Raw genomic sequence first — 15,231 nt, 5'->3', positions numbered from 1 at the left:
ATTCAAAATAAGGAGGACACACTCACTCGCTCACTCAAAAGCTAAACTCTTAAGCCTAGGAAAAACGAAAAGAAATACTGGTCAGAAAATTGGGCTAAGTGGAAACTGGGGCGTCAGTGCGTAGGACAGATGCTGCACACGCTAAACCTCTTGCCGGTTCACACTGAGTGGAGACTTCAGGAACCCGCTGAAGAGCGACCTGGTCTCACGCGCTTCAATCCTAACTGAATTCAAATTGTAAGAGAGGCGAGGGCGGGCCAGCCACTAGCTGGTAACGGCTAACGGAAAGAAGTGACCGAAACACGCCCATAATAAATCACTCAGCGAAAGTGCTAATGTCGCGTGCAAGGACGATCACTTATGAAACAGTGAAAAATGTTCTGAAAACACTCCTGATCGAGTGAATACGTGGTGGTTGACTGAGTGATACTTAAGGGAATTCTCTAGAATTCGCGGTTTCCTACCAAAGTTCAATGTCACGAGTTTCTTTAGATAGAGAATCGCCCCAACATATATATATATATATATATATATATATATATATATATATATATATATATATATATATATATATATATATATATATATATATATATATATATATATATATATATACATATATATATATATATATATATATATATATATATATATATATATATATGTGTGTGTGTGTGTGTGTACTGTATATACATCATTGCTACTGTACTGCATCCATCCATCCATGATCTGTCATCCTAACATTTAAGATGAGAGTGCCCAGCCCCACTCATGCCTGAGCTGCTTTATGTGAGCAATAAACCCCAACCATCCCATGCACATATACCTGCACAGGCTGAATCAGATTGGTGCGCCTTCTTTCATCTTATTACAATATATTGGAAAACAGGCAAAGTAAAGAATTGGCAAGAATATGACTGTAAAATGCAAAAATGCCTTAGATGCAGGATAATATAGGAAAAAACAAATGCTGCAGGGTAAAAATGAAAACTAACCCATTAATTGTGTGCAGTTACCATTTATTTTATGGCTTTAACAGCATAAGTATGAAACTAAAATTGTGGCATGAACAAGAGGAAAAAGCAGGACATTTTAGCTATCTGCTAGCACTAAAGCAGCCAAGTTGGCAACACTTACTGTTCCGGCAGACGAAAATTAAAAAGTCTCTCTCTCTCTCTCTCTCTCTCTCTCTCTCTCTCTCTCTCTCTCTCTCTCTCTCGTCATTGCAGAGTTTAATAGTATATTACATTTTTCGAGAAAAAGTGATGGAAGCTGAAATTCCGGACTTTTGGAGAATTTTTTAAATTCTTCCCAGACGAAGATTTTGACACAAATATAGGACATATCCGGGAAAATCGGGACGCATGGCAACCCTAGTAGCCCTTAAAATGTCTATAGCTTTTGACAGTGTGTGGCACCGTTCCCTGCAATCCAAACTCCCTTGCTATGGCCTATCATCTTTTGATTCTCTGATTTCTTCAAAACTCATCAGCAAGGATAAGGGTATGAGTAGATAATGCATATTCCAATTTCCATTTGATTAATGCCGGTGTGCCACAAGGATCAGTTCTGGCTCCAACCCTATTCCTAAATCATATTAATGATCTCTTACCTGTCACCCATGATCCCATCCATTCATATGCAGATGATTCAACACTTCACAATTCATTCACATTTAAACACGCATTAACAAAGTTTAAGATCTCTAACTTGCAATTGGGTACAACAATCTTCATCAAGACTTATCTAAGATTGCTGAATGGGGACAAAATAACATTGTCTCACTTAATGCCAAGAATACCAAATATATACAACAGTCCAAGAGAAAGATATTGCACGATTCCTATATTACCTTCAATGCTACTAATATTCCTGTCTCTAAAAGTATTGAAAAACTCTGTGTTCCACTTATCAATGCCCTCAGCTGGACCTCTCATGTTAGATCACTAGCTAAAACCGCTTCAAAGACTTTGGATTATTGCACAGAGTCCGTAACTTTATCATTGACGAGCAGTTATCTACAATTTTCAAAAATCATGCTCACTCTCAGATGGGATATTGCTTACCCTTGTGGAGTGGATCTGGAGAGGTTGCACTAAAACAACTAAAAATTCAGAACAAAACTGTTAAAATTATAAATAAGCATATTTGAAATGAACTACCTTACCTTAAAGTAAGAAAGAATGTTACCTCCCTTATAATATTTTGCAGATACTTTTTGGTCAAATACTCAAAGTTGCATCCATTATGCCACCTCTCCATGCCTTCCCCCTCGCTACACGAGCATCTGTTAGCACTCATGACTGGAATGTAACACTGTCATAATGCAGAACTTCCGCCAATCAGAATATTTTTATTCCCCGAACTGCATCTCTTTGGAACTTGCTTCCCCAGAGTTGTTTCCCCCCTAGGCTTGAACATATGGCTGTTCAAGTCCAAATGTTACAGATTTGTTTTTTTTAACAGAGGACTATTGTATTCTGGTGTATCGATAATTTTGTTTCCTTCCTCTATTCTGTTATTAGAAAAAAAAAAAAGTTACCGCCTGGGGAAGTAGCTTGACAAAAGTGCAGGAACAAATTTGTGGGAGAATGACCAGCAAATATTGGAGAAAACTATGAAAGCTCTGCATTGGTACTGAACCAAAACCAAAAGTTTCCACGAAGATGTAATGCCACGTTAGCATATATGATCTAAAGTGTTAATAAACTTTAACCTACTTTCATTTTTAAAAATATTTCCCAGGAAGGGTCCAGTGATATCATAAATTATCACTAAAGCTCGTGATGCCTTGAGATTATTAAGCTGTTAAGGTCTAAATGCACGCACTATAACATTACTTTGCAGTGAATGTAATAAAAATGATACACAGTACATGGCAGTCCATATAGAATGCTCCATTTACCACTCTGCCAGGCAATATCTCATGTGTTGTGGAGACCGATCAATCAGTGTTCTGAGTATCCAGCTCGCATCACTTATTCAATTCCTTCGTCCACTGCCAAATCCACGCCCGCAATACCCAACTGAAGTGTCCCCGCAGCACATAAGGTGTTTCCAAGGCGTGAGTTTCTAGTGGAGGGGTATTTATGGGCCATCCTGTATATGATTCCCGCATGGGGTAGAATAATTTAGGATTTTGCATTATCAAATCATCTTTTGTGTCAGTTTCACGTGGAGTGTGAACCGACACATATGTGACTGACTGTATCTCCACATAATTTTGATATGTATAATTGTTTTCATGCATTTTTTCGATTTTACATCTCTTTCCGTGGGGCTAAGGTGTTGTCCCTACTTAGGGGACGATTTTCTTGATATAAAGCAATTGCCTTTGCGTGGGATGGAATGAGCAACAGTTTGCTCGACAGCATGGACCCTCTCAAGATTAGAATGTTCCATTAAAATCCTTTATATTTTTACATTTTATTCATACTATCACATGAAGACTTTATATAACTTAGGACAGAGTTCAGGTAGTAAAGTGGTTAAGGAACGCTTTAACCACCTTCTTCATTTCGAAAGGTCTCAGCTGGATATAGCCATTTTGTGACTGCAATATTGTAATACAGGATACGTCACTGACAGGGCTTAATACAGCTTAAAAGACACATGTTGCCTAAATTGTTATCAAGAATATTAATAAACACATTTTATTATTATTATTATTATTATTATTATTATTATTATTGTTAATTATTATTATTATTGTTGTTATTATTATTATTATTATTATTATTATTATTATTCCATCTCTCTGTCTATTGCCATACGCCTTAATCCCGTAAGGAGTGGCCACAAACAAATCGCTTCCATGTCGCTGTGTCCCCAGCCATTTCATTGCCCTGCTCCCAGGTCACCCCTCCTCTCTCATATACTTCTTCACTCCATCCCTCCATCTCATCCTTGGCCTCCCCTTCCCTCTGCTCCCCTCCACCTCACTCACATACACTCTCCTCATTAGTCTTTCACTCTCCATCCTCTCCACATGGCCAAATTACCTTAATGTGTTTCTCCTAACGCTTCCTGTCACATCCACATACACACCACAACACTCCTTCACTTCCTAATTTGTCAGTCTGTCTGTCCATGTGACTCCACATGCTCCTCTCAAATAACTCATTTCCGCTGCTCTCACTCTGGACTTCTGTCCCTCCAACAAAATCCACGCTTCATTTCCATATGTTAGAGCTGGTATCACAATACTGTCATGTAGTAGCTTTTTCACTTCTATGCTCACTTCCCTGTTTCTTATCACTGCTTTCAAGGAACCAGCAACCTTTCTTCCCTGTTGTACCCTTTCAAGCACTTCACCCTCTAAAATTCCATTCTTACTCATCACACTACCCAAGTACGAGTACTTAAACGCACTCACATTCTCCATTTCCTCCCTATCCAATCTCACTGTACATTCACTGACTTCACTTCTCTCGAAGACCATCACTTTACTCTTCCCTACACTCACCTTTAGATTCCGTTTCTTACACACTCTCCCAAACTCCTCCACCAAGCCATGCAGCTCCCCTTCGTCTTCACTACAGAGTATCATCTGCAAGCAACAGTACAGGGAGTTTCCAAACACTACCCTCTCTCGCTAGGGCCGCTCCAACATCCACTACCCTACCTTGAATCTTTTTATAACCCCATCCATGTACAGATTGAACAACCATGGAGACATGACACAGCCTCTATTATTATTATTATTATTATTATTATTATTATTATTATTATTATTATCATCATCATCATCATCATCATCATCATCGTTATTATTATTATTATTATTATTATTATTATTATTATTATTATTAATTATTTATTTATTGGTAAGACCGCCAAGAGTGATGTGATGAGAGAAGTGTGGAACCTGAGGAAGGAAGACCGCACCATTCTGGTGGACACAGAGGAGCTGGCGGAGGTGCCGTCAATGGTGAGAGAGGGCGGTGCTGCATTTGTGGAGCTCGACAGAAACCTTCAAATTAGGATAGCCAAAGAGTTCACTGAAAAAGGTGTGTGTGTGTGTGTGTGTGTGTGTGTGTGTGTGTGTGTGTGTGTGTGTGTGTGTGTGTGTGTGTGTTCTTTCTTATTTGTTCATACCTAATTGTATCTTTACAGGAATGATTCAAGCTCATACTGTCCCGTGTATTAAACTTTTTCTTACCATATATATGCTTAAATTTATGAAATGTTTTTGGCACACAGTATTTCATTCTTTAGAGTATTCCACTGGCCAGTTGCCCTGCTTGGGGCAATGTCCTCTTGCAGATGCTTCCCCATACGTTATATACTCATTTATATCTCTTTTCTCTTTCTTTGGGATACATTTATATATATATATATATATATATATATATATATATATATCATAATCATGACTCCTCTTTTCCTTCTTTCCTGTAGTGCTGGTAGATTCAGCTTCCCAGTCTTTCTTTGTAGCTTACATCCCTTAAGCTTGGTACCCATCTTGTAGATGCCCTTTGTACTTTTTCAGTCTTATCTATGTGTTTTTTAGAGATAAGGATTTCAGACTGTTGATGCATACTCCAGGGTTGGTCTGATGAATGATGTTATTATCTTTCTCAGCATGTCTTCATCTATATATGTGAATGCTACTATGAGATATTAGTAACCAATGGATATACAGTATATTAAGTACCTTCTCACTGATGCGGTCAGCCGGAGATAGTCTGTTACTGATAATGACTCCTAGGTCCTTCTCCCTTTCTGATGATTGTAGGGTTGAACTTCCTAACTTATAATCCCAATCTGGTTTTTTCCACTTTTACCAAACTTAATTACATGACATTTGTCCACATTAAATTCCATTTGCAATTTATTGCCCCATTCATGAATTTTATATAATTCTTCTTATACCTCTCTTCAAGAATCTGTGTTAGTAATTCTCATTCATATTTTTGCATCATCATCAAACATATTTAGATAGCTTCCATTTCCATTATTACTGTCTATATCATTTATATACACTAAAAACATAATTGGTGCCAGCACTGAACCCTGTGGAACTCTACTAGTCACGTCCCTCCATGATGAGTAATTTCCCCTTAGTACTGTTCTCATTTCCCTTTTTTTGAGAAAATCCTGCATCCAACAGTACAAGTTGCCTTGGATTCCTCCTTAATGGTAGAGTTTCCATAAAAGTCTTTGGTGCAGTACTTTGTCAAAATTAATGCTTTCTTGAAATCTAAATAGATACTGTCCGCCCATCCTTCTCTTTTCTGTAATGTTTCCGTGACTCTATCATAGTAGCTTAATAGATTAGTAACACATAATTTTCCCTTTCGAAAACCAAACTGCTTTTCTGCTATCATCCTGTGTTTTTCAAGATGGTTTACCAAAACTTGTCTTCTCAGATTTTCTAGTATCTTAATTACAACACTGGTCAGTGATACTGGTCGGTAGTCGGGTGGATTCTGTCTCTTCCCTTTCTTGAATAGGGGAACAATGTTTGCTTTCTTCCAAATATTAGGTTGTTAACCTTGAAAGGATTCCTTGAATATTGAACACAATGGTCTGCTTAACTCTTTTGCACATTCATGTAGCACTCAACCTGAAATTTCATCGGGACCATATGCTTTTCCTTTGTCTGATTTATTTAACTCTTCCCGTACTTCTTTTTCCGGTAATTGTATATCTGGTAATACGTGTGGGCATGCATGTTCCATATCATCTCCCTCAAAATAATTTTCTTTTGTAAAAACTGATTGAAAATTTACACTTCTTGCTTCACAAATCTCTTTTTCTTGTGTATAGATGATCCCCTCATCCATAATGGTCTGTATTTTATCTTTAACTTTGGTTTTCTTTCGTATGTTCCTGTAAAATAGTTTAGGTTGATCATTACTTTTATTTATAATGTCTTCCTCAAACTTTCTTTGAGCCTTACTCCATATCTTTGTATAATCATTTTTTACCTGTTTATATTTGTTGTATGCCCTCTCACTGTTGTGTCATCTGTATCTCTTCCACAGGAAATCTCTTTTTTTCTTATTTTTTACACATCGGTTCTGCATTAAACCAATTCTTTATTTTGATTTCTTTGTGCTGAGGGATGTTATTTTGTACTATTTCATAAAAATAACAGAATTTTCTATATATAATATTTAAATCGTGTCCTATAAACTCCACTTCCCAGTCTTTTTCTAAAAAGTATATACTTTTTCAGGTCATGATAGTTGCCTTTTTGTAGTTTAGACTAGTTTTGTAAGTTTCATTACCAGTACCTATGTCATATGCAATTCTGAAGTTGCAGTTTATACTGGTTGGTCGCTTTGGCGAATGGAGGGTGATAAATTATATAGTCAGTACCATTTTCTTGCCTAGTAAATATCAGATCTAGTACTGATGGATCATCAAGTCCTCCTTTTCTGGTGTTTCCTTTACATGTTGTGTTAGGAAATACTCCTGCTCAAGATCCAGGAACTTTTGATTCAAACAGCTCTCATGGCTTCTTACATCCAGAGTATTCCAGTTTATATTTGTATTGAAATCTCCAGTTAATATAATTCTTTCATATTTCTCTTCCATTCTATGTAGTATTGCTCTTAAACTCAAATTGTACTTTTTGGTGTGGTCTTCTTTCCCGAGAGTTTGTTTTGGATGGCATGTATAAATTTATCACAATTACTTTCCCTTCAGACGTGTTAATCTCTACTGCAACCAGTTCTACTTGTGAGGGTATATCTATTTCTATTTCTGTGACTTGTAGATTTTTCTTTGTTAGTATTATAATTCCTCCTTGTCTTCAATTTCTGTATCTTCTCCATATATTGTATTCCTCTAAGTTTAGCGTATCATTAGATATCCTTGGGGTTAATTTTGTTTCTGTTAGGCAAATAATATGTTTTTTTTCTTTGGTATAGTCTTTCATCTCTAATAATTTAGATATCATTCCATCTACTTTCTAGTACATAAACTTAATCATCTTGTTTACATACCTGCCATAGCTTGAGTCTACTACCTTCTTTCTTTTCTTTTTTTTTTTTTATTCCCTGATGGTTATGCACCACTGTCGTACCTGGAATCCGATTAGTTTGTAAAAAAAAATTTCTTCCTCTGTTCTTTCCTTGTTCTTTAGTTTTGCATCCTTCCTCTGCTCCTTTAGTATTCCCAATTCCTCTTCGGTTAGGCATATTTTTATCCATACTTTTTTAAATTCCTCTTTTTTGCATGAATTTGTTTGCATTTTTTTAGAATTTCTTCCACAGTATTGACACTCTGGGAGGTTACTTTTAGGGGCCTTGACTTGTTTCTCTCATATTTCCCTAGCCGTTTGTGTTCCTCTATGTCTGTATGACAGATATCCTCCGATATTTCGTTCAATATGTTCATTATATGTACCATCTCCTTTTTGTCTCGAAATTTTGTTTCTTATTTCTTCATCATCTATACTATTGATTATTATAGATTTCTTGACATCTGCTGACTCTTTGACTAGTTTTGGGTGGTTTTTAAGGATTTCTTCCACTTCTCATCAATGCTTTTTTCTTCCATTTTTGTTTCATTCTCTACTTTCACCCCTTCAGCATACATAGTTTCCACTTCATCTTTGTAACTTTGCATCACTTCATTCACCTGGGTTATCTTCTCTTCAGTATCATTGCTTTGGTCTATCAGATTTCTTCCTTGCCTAATTGTCTCTGTCATTTCTGAACTCCTCCATAATACTCTCATGTTTGACAGCTGTACTTGCCATTTCACTAATTTTCCTTCGAAGTGAACAGACCTCAACTGATAGCTTAGCTATTGTTGTATCTTTTTTGTTTAATTCCTTTATTAAGGTTTTCATTTTCTTCCATCTGCATGCGTAATTGTTTCTTAAATTCATATACTTTACTCTGAAAACCCTTCTCCATTTTATTCACCCTCTCTACTAGTTTGTTATATGATTTCATTTCAAGCAGTTCCTGGTAGAAATCATCATCCTGTTTTCTACCTTTATTCCCCCCCCCCTTTTTATTAACTCCTACCATATTCACATTACTAAAGATGGTGCTCATCTTGTGGTATAACTGAGAAAGATTCGATTTACAAGTATGCATCTCCTTGCTCTCGCCTAGTGATAGACGACATAGCCGATGAAGCCATGAACAGAGCACTCCTGCATTAATTGGTTCTATTCTATTATTCTCAACAACACTTGTTTAAACTTGCACAACTATATCAGAACACCTTTTAGTTTAACCTAGTACAGAGCTTGACTCGTATAAAGATACTGTTTAGGTGTGGCCAGTTGTCGCCAAGTGTGTGTGTGTGTTCTTACCTAATTGTTCTTACCTAATTGTATCTTTAAAGGAATGAGTCAAGCTCGTACTGTCCAATGTCTTAAACCATATTTATCGTACATATCCTTAAATTTGTGAATTGTTTTGGCACACACTATTTCATTCGGTAGTGCATTCCACTGATCAGTTGCTCTATTTGGGAAACTAAAATTCCTTACGTCTTTATCACCTCTCTTTTTATTCAATTTTTTTGCAGTGTCCTCTTGCTGATGCTTCCCCATACGTTAAGTAATCATTTATGTCTATTTTCTCCTTCCCTGATATGCATTTATATAGCATAATCATGTCACCTCTTTTCCTTCTCTCCTGTAGTGTTGGTAGATTCAGTTTATTTAGTCTTTCTTCATAGCTTAGATCCCTTAAGCTTGGTACCCATCTTATAGCGGCCCTTTGAACTTTTTCAATCTTGTCTATGTGTTTTTTGAGATGAGGACTCCAGACTACTGATGCATACGCCAGGGTTGGTCTGATGAATGATGTTATTATCTTTCAAAGCATGTCTTCATTTATGTATGTAAACGCTATTCTCATATTGGCAAGCAGTGTATACATGTTCCGTACCTTCTCATTGATGTGGTCAGCCGGAGATAGTCTGTTATTGACAATCACACCTAGGTCCTTCTCTCTTTCTGATGTGTGTAGGGTTTTATTTCCTAACATATAATCCCAAACAGGTCTCTTTCAACTTTTACCAAACTTGATTACATGACACTTGTCCACATTGAATTCCATTTGCCATGTATTACTCCATTCATGAAGTTTATTTAATTCTTCTTGTAGCTCTTTACAAGAGTCTGTGTTAGTAATTCTCCTTTGTATTTTTGCATCATCTGCAAACATATTAAGATAGGTTTCATTTCCAGTGTTACTGTCTATATCATTTACATATACTAAAAACATGATTGGTGCCAGCAATGAGCCCTGTGGTACTCCACTAGTCACTTCTTTCCATGATGAGTAATTTCCTCTTAGTACTGTTCTCATTTTCCTTTTCATGAGAAAATCTTGCATCCAACAATACAGTTTGCCTCGAATTCCTCCTTGATGGTATAGTTTCCATAAAAGTCTTTGGTGTGGTACTGTGTCAAATGCTTTCTTGAAATCTAAATAGATACTGTCCACCCATCCTTCTCTTTCCTGTAATGTGTCTTTTACTCTGTCATAGTAGCTCAGCAGATTAGTAACGCATGATTTTCCTTTTCTGAAACCAAACTGTCTTTCTGTTATCATATTGTGTTCTTCTAGATGATTTACCCAAGCTTTTCTTATAAGCTTTTCTAATACCTTACTTACAACACTGGTTAGTGATACTGGTCGGTAGTTACTATCCATTTCAGAGGCGGAGTTGCGCTGTTTATCGCAAATATCTCCTAAACGAATCGTTGGATCAGTATGGTATTTCAATACACTACTTTTGACATCCGGGCCTATTTTATGACCCTTAAACCATATTGCTATTTATGTTATGTGAGGAGTTTACTCGTGAAAAATAACTGAAAAATAACAGAAAGTCGACTAGTCATGTTGACGCATTCGAAGGAAAGTGTTGCCCCCCCAACACCCTCCCAAACTATTCCTTAACTACCCCTACTTCTCCCCCTTCTCGTCCTCGTTATCCCTCCTATTCTCCCCGAGCTCCTCGCCTCCTTCATCACTCTTGTGTCTCTCCCTCATTATCCCAGCACTGTATTATAATGTAAGAATGTTATGTAGTTGTAGACGTATTGATATGATTATTTGCAATGGATGCAAGTCGTATTTCGCGCAGAAAGTACTGTACATCAGGATGATTACGTACATTTAATAGAAGCTATGCCTATATGTTTGCAGTGTTTATGGTCAACCATTGAAATTCACGAACTACAGATTGTATCACTTGTTGCCTGAACCTTCTCGGAGAAGTTATTACTATTATTACAATACTGTGTATTCATCCAAAAATGTGAACATGGTCCAGTGTATATATTTATTGTTTTACCTGTCTCTATTTACATTATTACAAAATTATAAACTCCAATGCTCTATTGTATATGATGCGTAATATTCATTAATATATACATACATACATCGTCATTTTATTGTAAATACTATTACATACATTCCATTACATTTATTAAGTTGGAGCAATATATCATATTGTAGGAATAAAACTATGTAAACAGTATAACAAAATTTATTCAACATCACTTTCAAAGAAGACGTCATCATCTTCATCATCACTGGCGATGTTGATAATAATGGGTTCCACTCCCTCGTGTATGTTGTCAGTCTTCCAGTATTCTTCTTCAAATTTGCGGGAGTGCTGAACAGCCCCCGTCCACACGTCCGTGTGTACCATATGCCTGGCTTCCTCCAATCTATCCTGTAGGTCCGTCCGGGTAAACCGTTGTAGTGTTGAGCGCACATGGTGCTTCATACAGCCCCATACTTGCTCGATGGCGTTGAGTTCTGGGTGGCCAGGTGGCAACCGTATGACCTCGTGGCCCCACATACGGATGGTGTTGTCGATTTTATACTGGGGTTCTGGGCGGTTCTGCTGGCAAAGGAGCAGCAGCTCAGGGCGAGTGGCAGCAGGTGGGATGGAAATTTTGTGCTGCTCCAGCCATCTGATGAGGTCCGCCTTCCTGGTGGCTGTGGTAGGGCATCGACTCTCCTCTGTTAGCTGACTGTGGTAAGGTGCATTATCCAGTACAAGCACCGATGGGTTTGGCAGTGACGGAAGGAGCTGCGTTGTTAGCCATCGCTGGAACAGTTCTCCGTTCATTTCCCCATGATAGTCACCCTGGTTACTTTTGGCTGGGTAGCACAGGTAAGAACCGTCAACAAAACCTTCGTCCGTGCCAGCTGCGACCACCACAAATCGCTCCCCTTCACCAGGTGGTACCTGACGACTGTAGGTGGTGCTGATGGGAGCCTGAGTGGTATCCACCCACTCCCTACTGTGGCCCATCCTGGTGGTAAACCATGTCTCATCCACATACACCACCGTTCTTCCCTCCTTCCGGTGGCGTTGTAGAGCCCGGAGAGCGGCTATCTGACGACACACCACCTCCAGCGATTCCTTCCTCACATACATCTTGCATTGTGACACTCTGTATCGGAATCCCATGGTGTGCAGGATCCGCCAAACTGTTGTTTCAGAGGTATCCTCGGGTATAATACCAGCTGTTTTCAGATCAGCTGATATGACACTGAGTGTGAAATGTCTTTCTGAAAACTTTCTTTGGATGTGGCGGCGTATTGCACCGATAGTAAAGTTGTCGAAGCATCCCGTGTAGGTTGTGGACGGTGGTGCTGGTGTGGAAGGGGAGGATGTGGCGGCTTTGCTGACAATGCTCCTCACTGTTGACACACTCGTGCCCATGATGTTCGCAACTCGCTCGTAAGGCCTGTGTGCATAAAGATCAGTGTTGTTATATTTTGCATTTCTTCTATAATATGACATTGCGACATAATACAGTCTGCCTTACTGTTATATATGTTAAGAAACGTGTACACATAACATAAAACAGAAAAAAATTTGATATAGATAGCAATTCACTTACACAGGAAAGTCTATTACATCAATACTCGCATAATGCAAAAGCTGGTAGGTTATTATAGACATAAAAGACTCGAAGGAAAAGGGTCTTGTGGCTCAATCTTTACCCACAGCCTTATGAACCAGCAGCATCTTACTTTGCTTTCACAGCCAGAGACCTCGTTCTCCCCTATAAATAATTGACTCCAAGATAATTGGTATAATTGTTATCCATGAGATCATTATGATTTTTTTGTCAGTGATTCTGCCAACATTATTATACACTTATATAGCAACAGTACCGATTGAATATTTTTGGTGTAATTTTTACTTTTTATACCATTGTCTAGCAAATGCTCGAACAAAATAAAGTGAAGTGGGTGGTTATTATGCCCGCCGTATTCAAAGAAACACAGCACATATACTATAAACATGGACAAAACTATGTACTCACCTATTCAAACTTATGTAAGTTCGACCACGGGTGCTTTCCCTCTTGAACAAAGTGGCAAGACGAATGATAAAAGCTGTCCTGCATCCACGGGGGCAACGGGAAGACATTGTAGATACTGTTGTTAGTGGGCGTGCCTCGACAGTCAATGATCTATCCCCTGTACCTGCTGATGTCATAACCTCGGGAAGGGAAAGGGGGGGCACCTCAGAGAGGGGGGAAGTGATACGGGAGACTGAGGATATTCAATGAAAGCATAAATTGCTTATTAAAAATAAAAGATGAACAAATAAAGCAACCATGAACGATTTTATTTGGTTGCCCAAAAACAAAACTGACTTCATATTTTTGGTAACCGTAGATACATCGGTAATGATACGGCCATAACAACGTAATTAGCCAATGATTTTATGGTCGTTTGACCCACTCTGGTTTTCATGGCCACACACAACAGTAGGTAACTGTGTTAAATAATATTACTAATGTATGATAAGTCTATACATACTGTCATATTCAAATATTATGTATGCAATTTGAATGAAAAAAGAAAACGGAAGTGCAAAGGTGGGAGAGGGATGGTGTGAATGGGAGTGAAGAGGGAAACGGGGAGGGGGTGAACGCGATATTGGGGGGTAGGGAAGGAATGGTCAGAGGGTTGTTCAGGGTGTTAGTGGAGGAGCTACCCCACACAGTCGCACTCGTCCGATTTTGTATAACACCTTAGATTTGATGACTGGATTAGGCTTAATATCCTTCAGTAAACTCCTAATGTAACATATGTAGCAGTATGGTTTAAGGGTCATAAATTAGGCCCGGATGTCAGAAGTACTGTGTTGAAATATCATACTGATCCAACGATTCGCTTAGGAGATATTTGCGAAAAACAGCGCAAGTCCGCCTCTGAAATGGATAGTAAGTGGATTTTGTCTATTTCCTTTCTTGAATAAGGGAACAATGTTTGCTTTCTTCCAGATATCAGATAGTTTACCTTGACTCAAGGATTTCTTGAAAATTAAAAATAACGGTTTACTTAACTCCTTTGCACACTCACATAGCACCCAACATGAAATTTCATCAGGACCATTTGCTTTTCCTTTGTCTAATTTATTTAGCTCTTCCTGAATATCTTTTTCTGATGTTTGTATATCTGGTAGTATGTGCGGGCATGCATGTTCCACATAATCCCTCTCAAAAATTTTTTCCTCTGTAAAAACTGATTGGAAATTCTTGTTTAGTGCTTCACAAATATCGTTCTCTTGTGTATAGGTGATTCCATCGTCCGTAATGGATTGTATTTTATCTTTTACTTTGGTTTTGCTTCTGATGTAGCTGTAAAATAGCTTTGGTTGATCACTACTTTTATTTATGATATTCTCCTCAAACTGTTTTTGGGCTTCCCTCCTTATTCATGTATAATCGTTTCTTGCCTGTTTGTAATTATTATATGCCCTTTCACTACTGTGTCTTCTGTATCTATTCCACAACAAATCTCTTTTTTCTTTTGATTTTTTACATTCTGTATTGAACCATTTCTTTCTTTTCTTTTCTGCTTCTTTGTTCTGTGAGATGTACTTCTGGACTCCTATTTCATAAAGTTCACAGAATTTTTCATATATAGCATATAAATCTTGTCCTCTAAGCTCCTTTTCCCAAGCTATTTCTAAGAAGTACATCTTTAGGTCATGATATTTTCCCTTTTTATAGTTTAGACTCTTTTTGTAATTTTCATTGCTGTTATCTATGTCATATGTAATCCTGAAGTTGCAATTTAGTACCGCATGGTCGCTTTTGCCGAATGGAGGGTGATATATTAAATTGTCAATATCGTTTTCTTGCCTAGTAAATATGAGATCTAGCATTGACGGTACATCGGGTCCTCTTTTTCTGGTGCTTTCCCTTACATGTTGCGTTAGGAAAAACTCTTGCACAAGATCCAGGAGCTTTTGGTCCCAACAGCT

The 15,231-nt window shown here is 37.9% G+C and overlaps 1 protein-coding gene across 1 annotated transcript; it reads right to left on the bottom strand.

Annotated features, from left to right (window-relative positions):
* Nucleotides 1–11,475: 11,475 nt before the first annotated feature.
* Nucleotides 11,476–13,452, bottom strand: LOC145402702 (uncharacterized). Its single transcript, XM_080274672.1, has 2 exons — nt 13,277–13,452; nt 11,476–12,691 (listed from the first exon to the last, which is right to left on the bottom strand). The coding sequence occupies exons 1-2, from the start codon at nt 13,450–13,452 to the stop codon at nt 11,476–11,478; spliced, it is 1,392 nt and encodes a 463-aa protein (XP_080130798.1).
* Nucleotides 13,453–15,231: the final 1,779 nt, after the last annotated feature.

Source organism: Coenobita brevimanus, chromosome 58 (assembly GCF_032717465.1).
Source record: "Coenobita brevimanus isolate Jiangsu-jjx chromosome 58, ASM3271746v2, whole genome shotgun sequence".
Lineage (NCBI taxonomy): Eukaryota > Metazoa > Arthropoda > Malacostraca > Decapoda > Coenobitidae > Coenobita > Coenobita brevimanus.
This window is presented reverse-complemented; position numbering and strand designations above follow the sequence as displayed.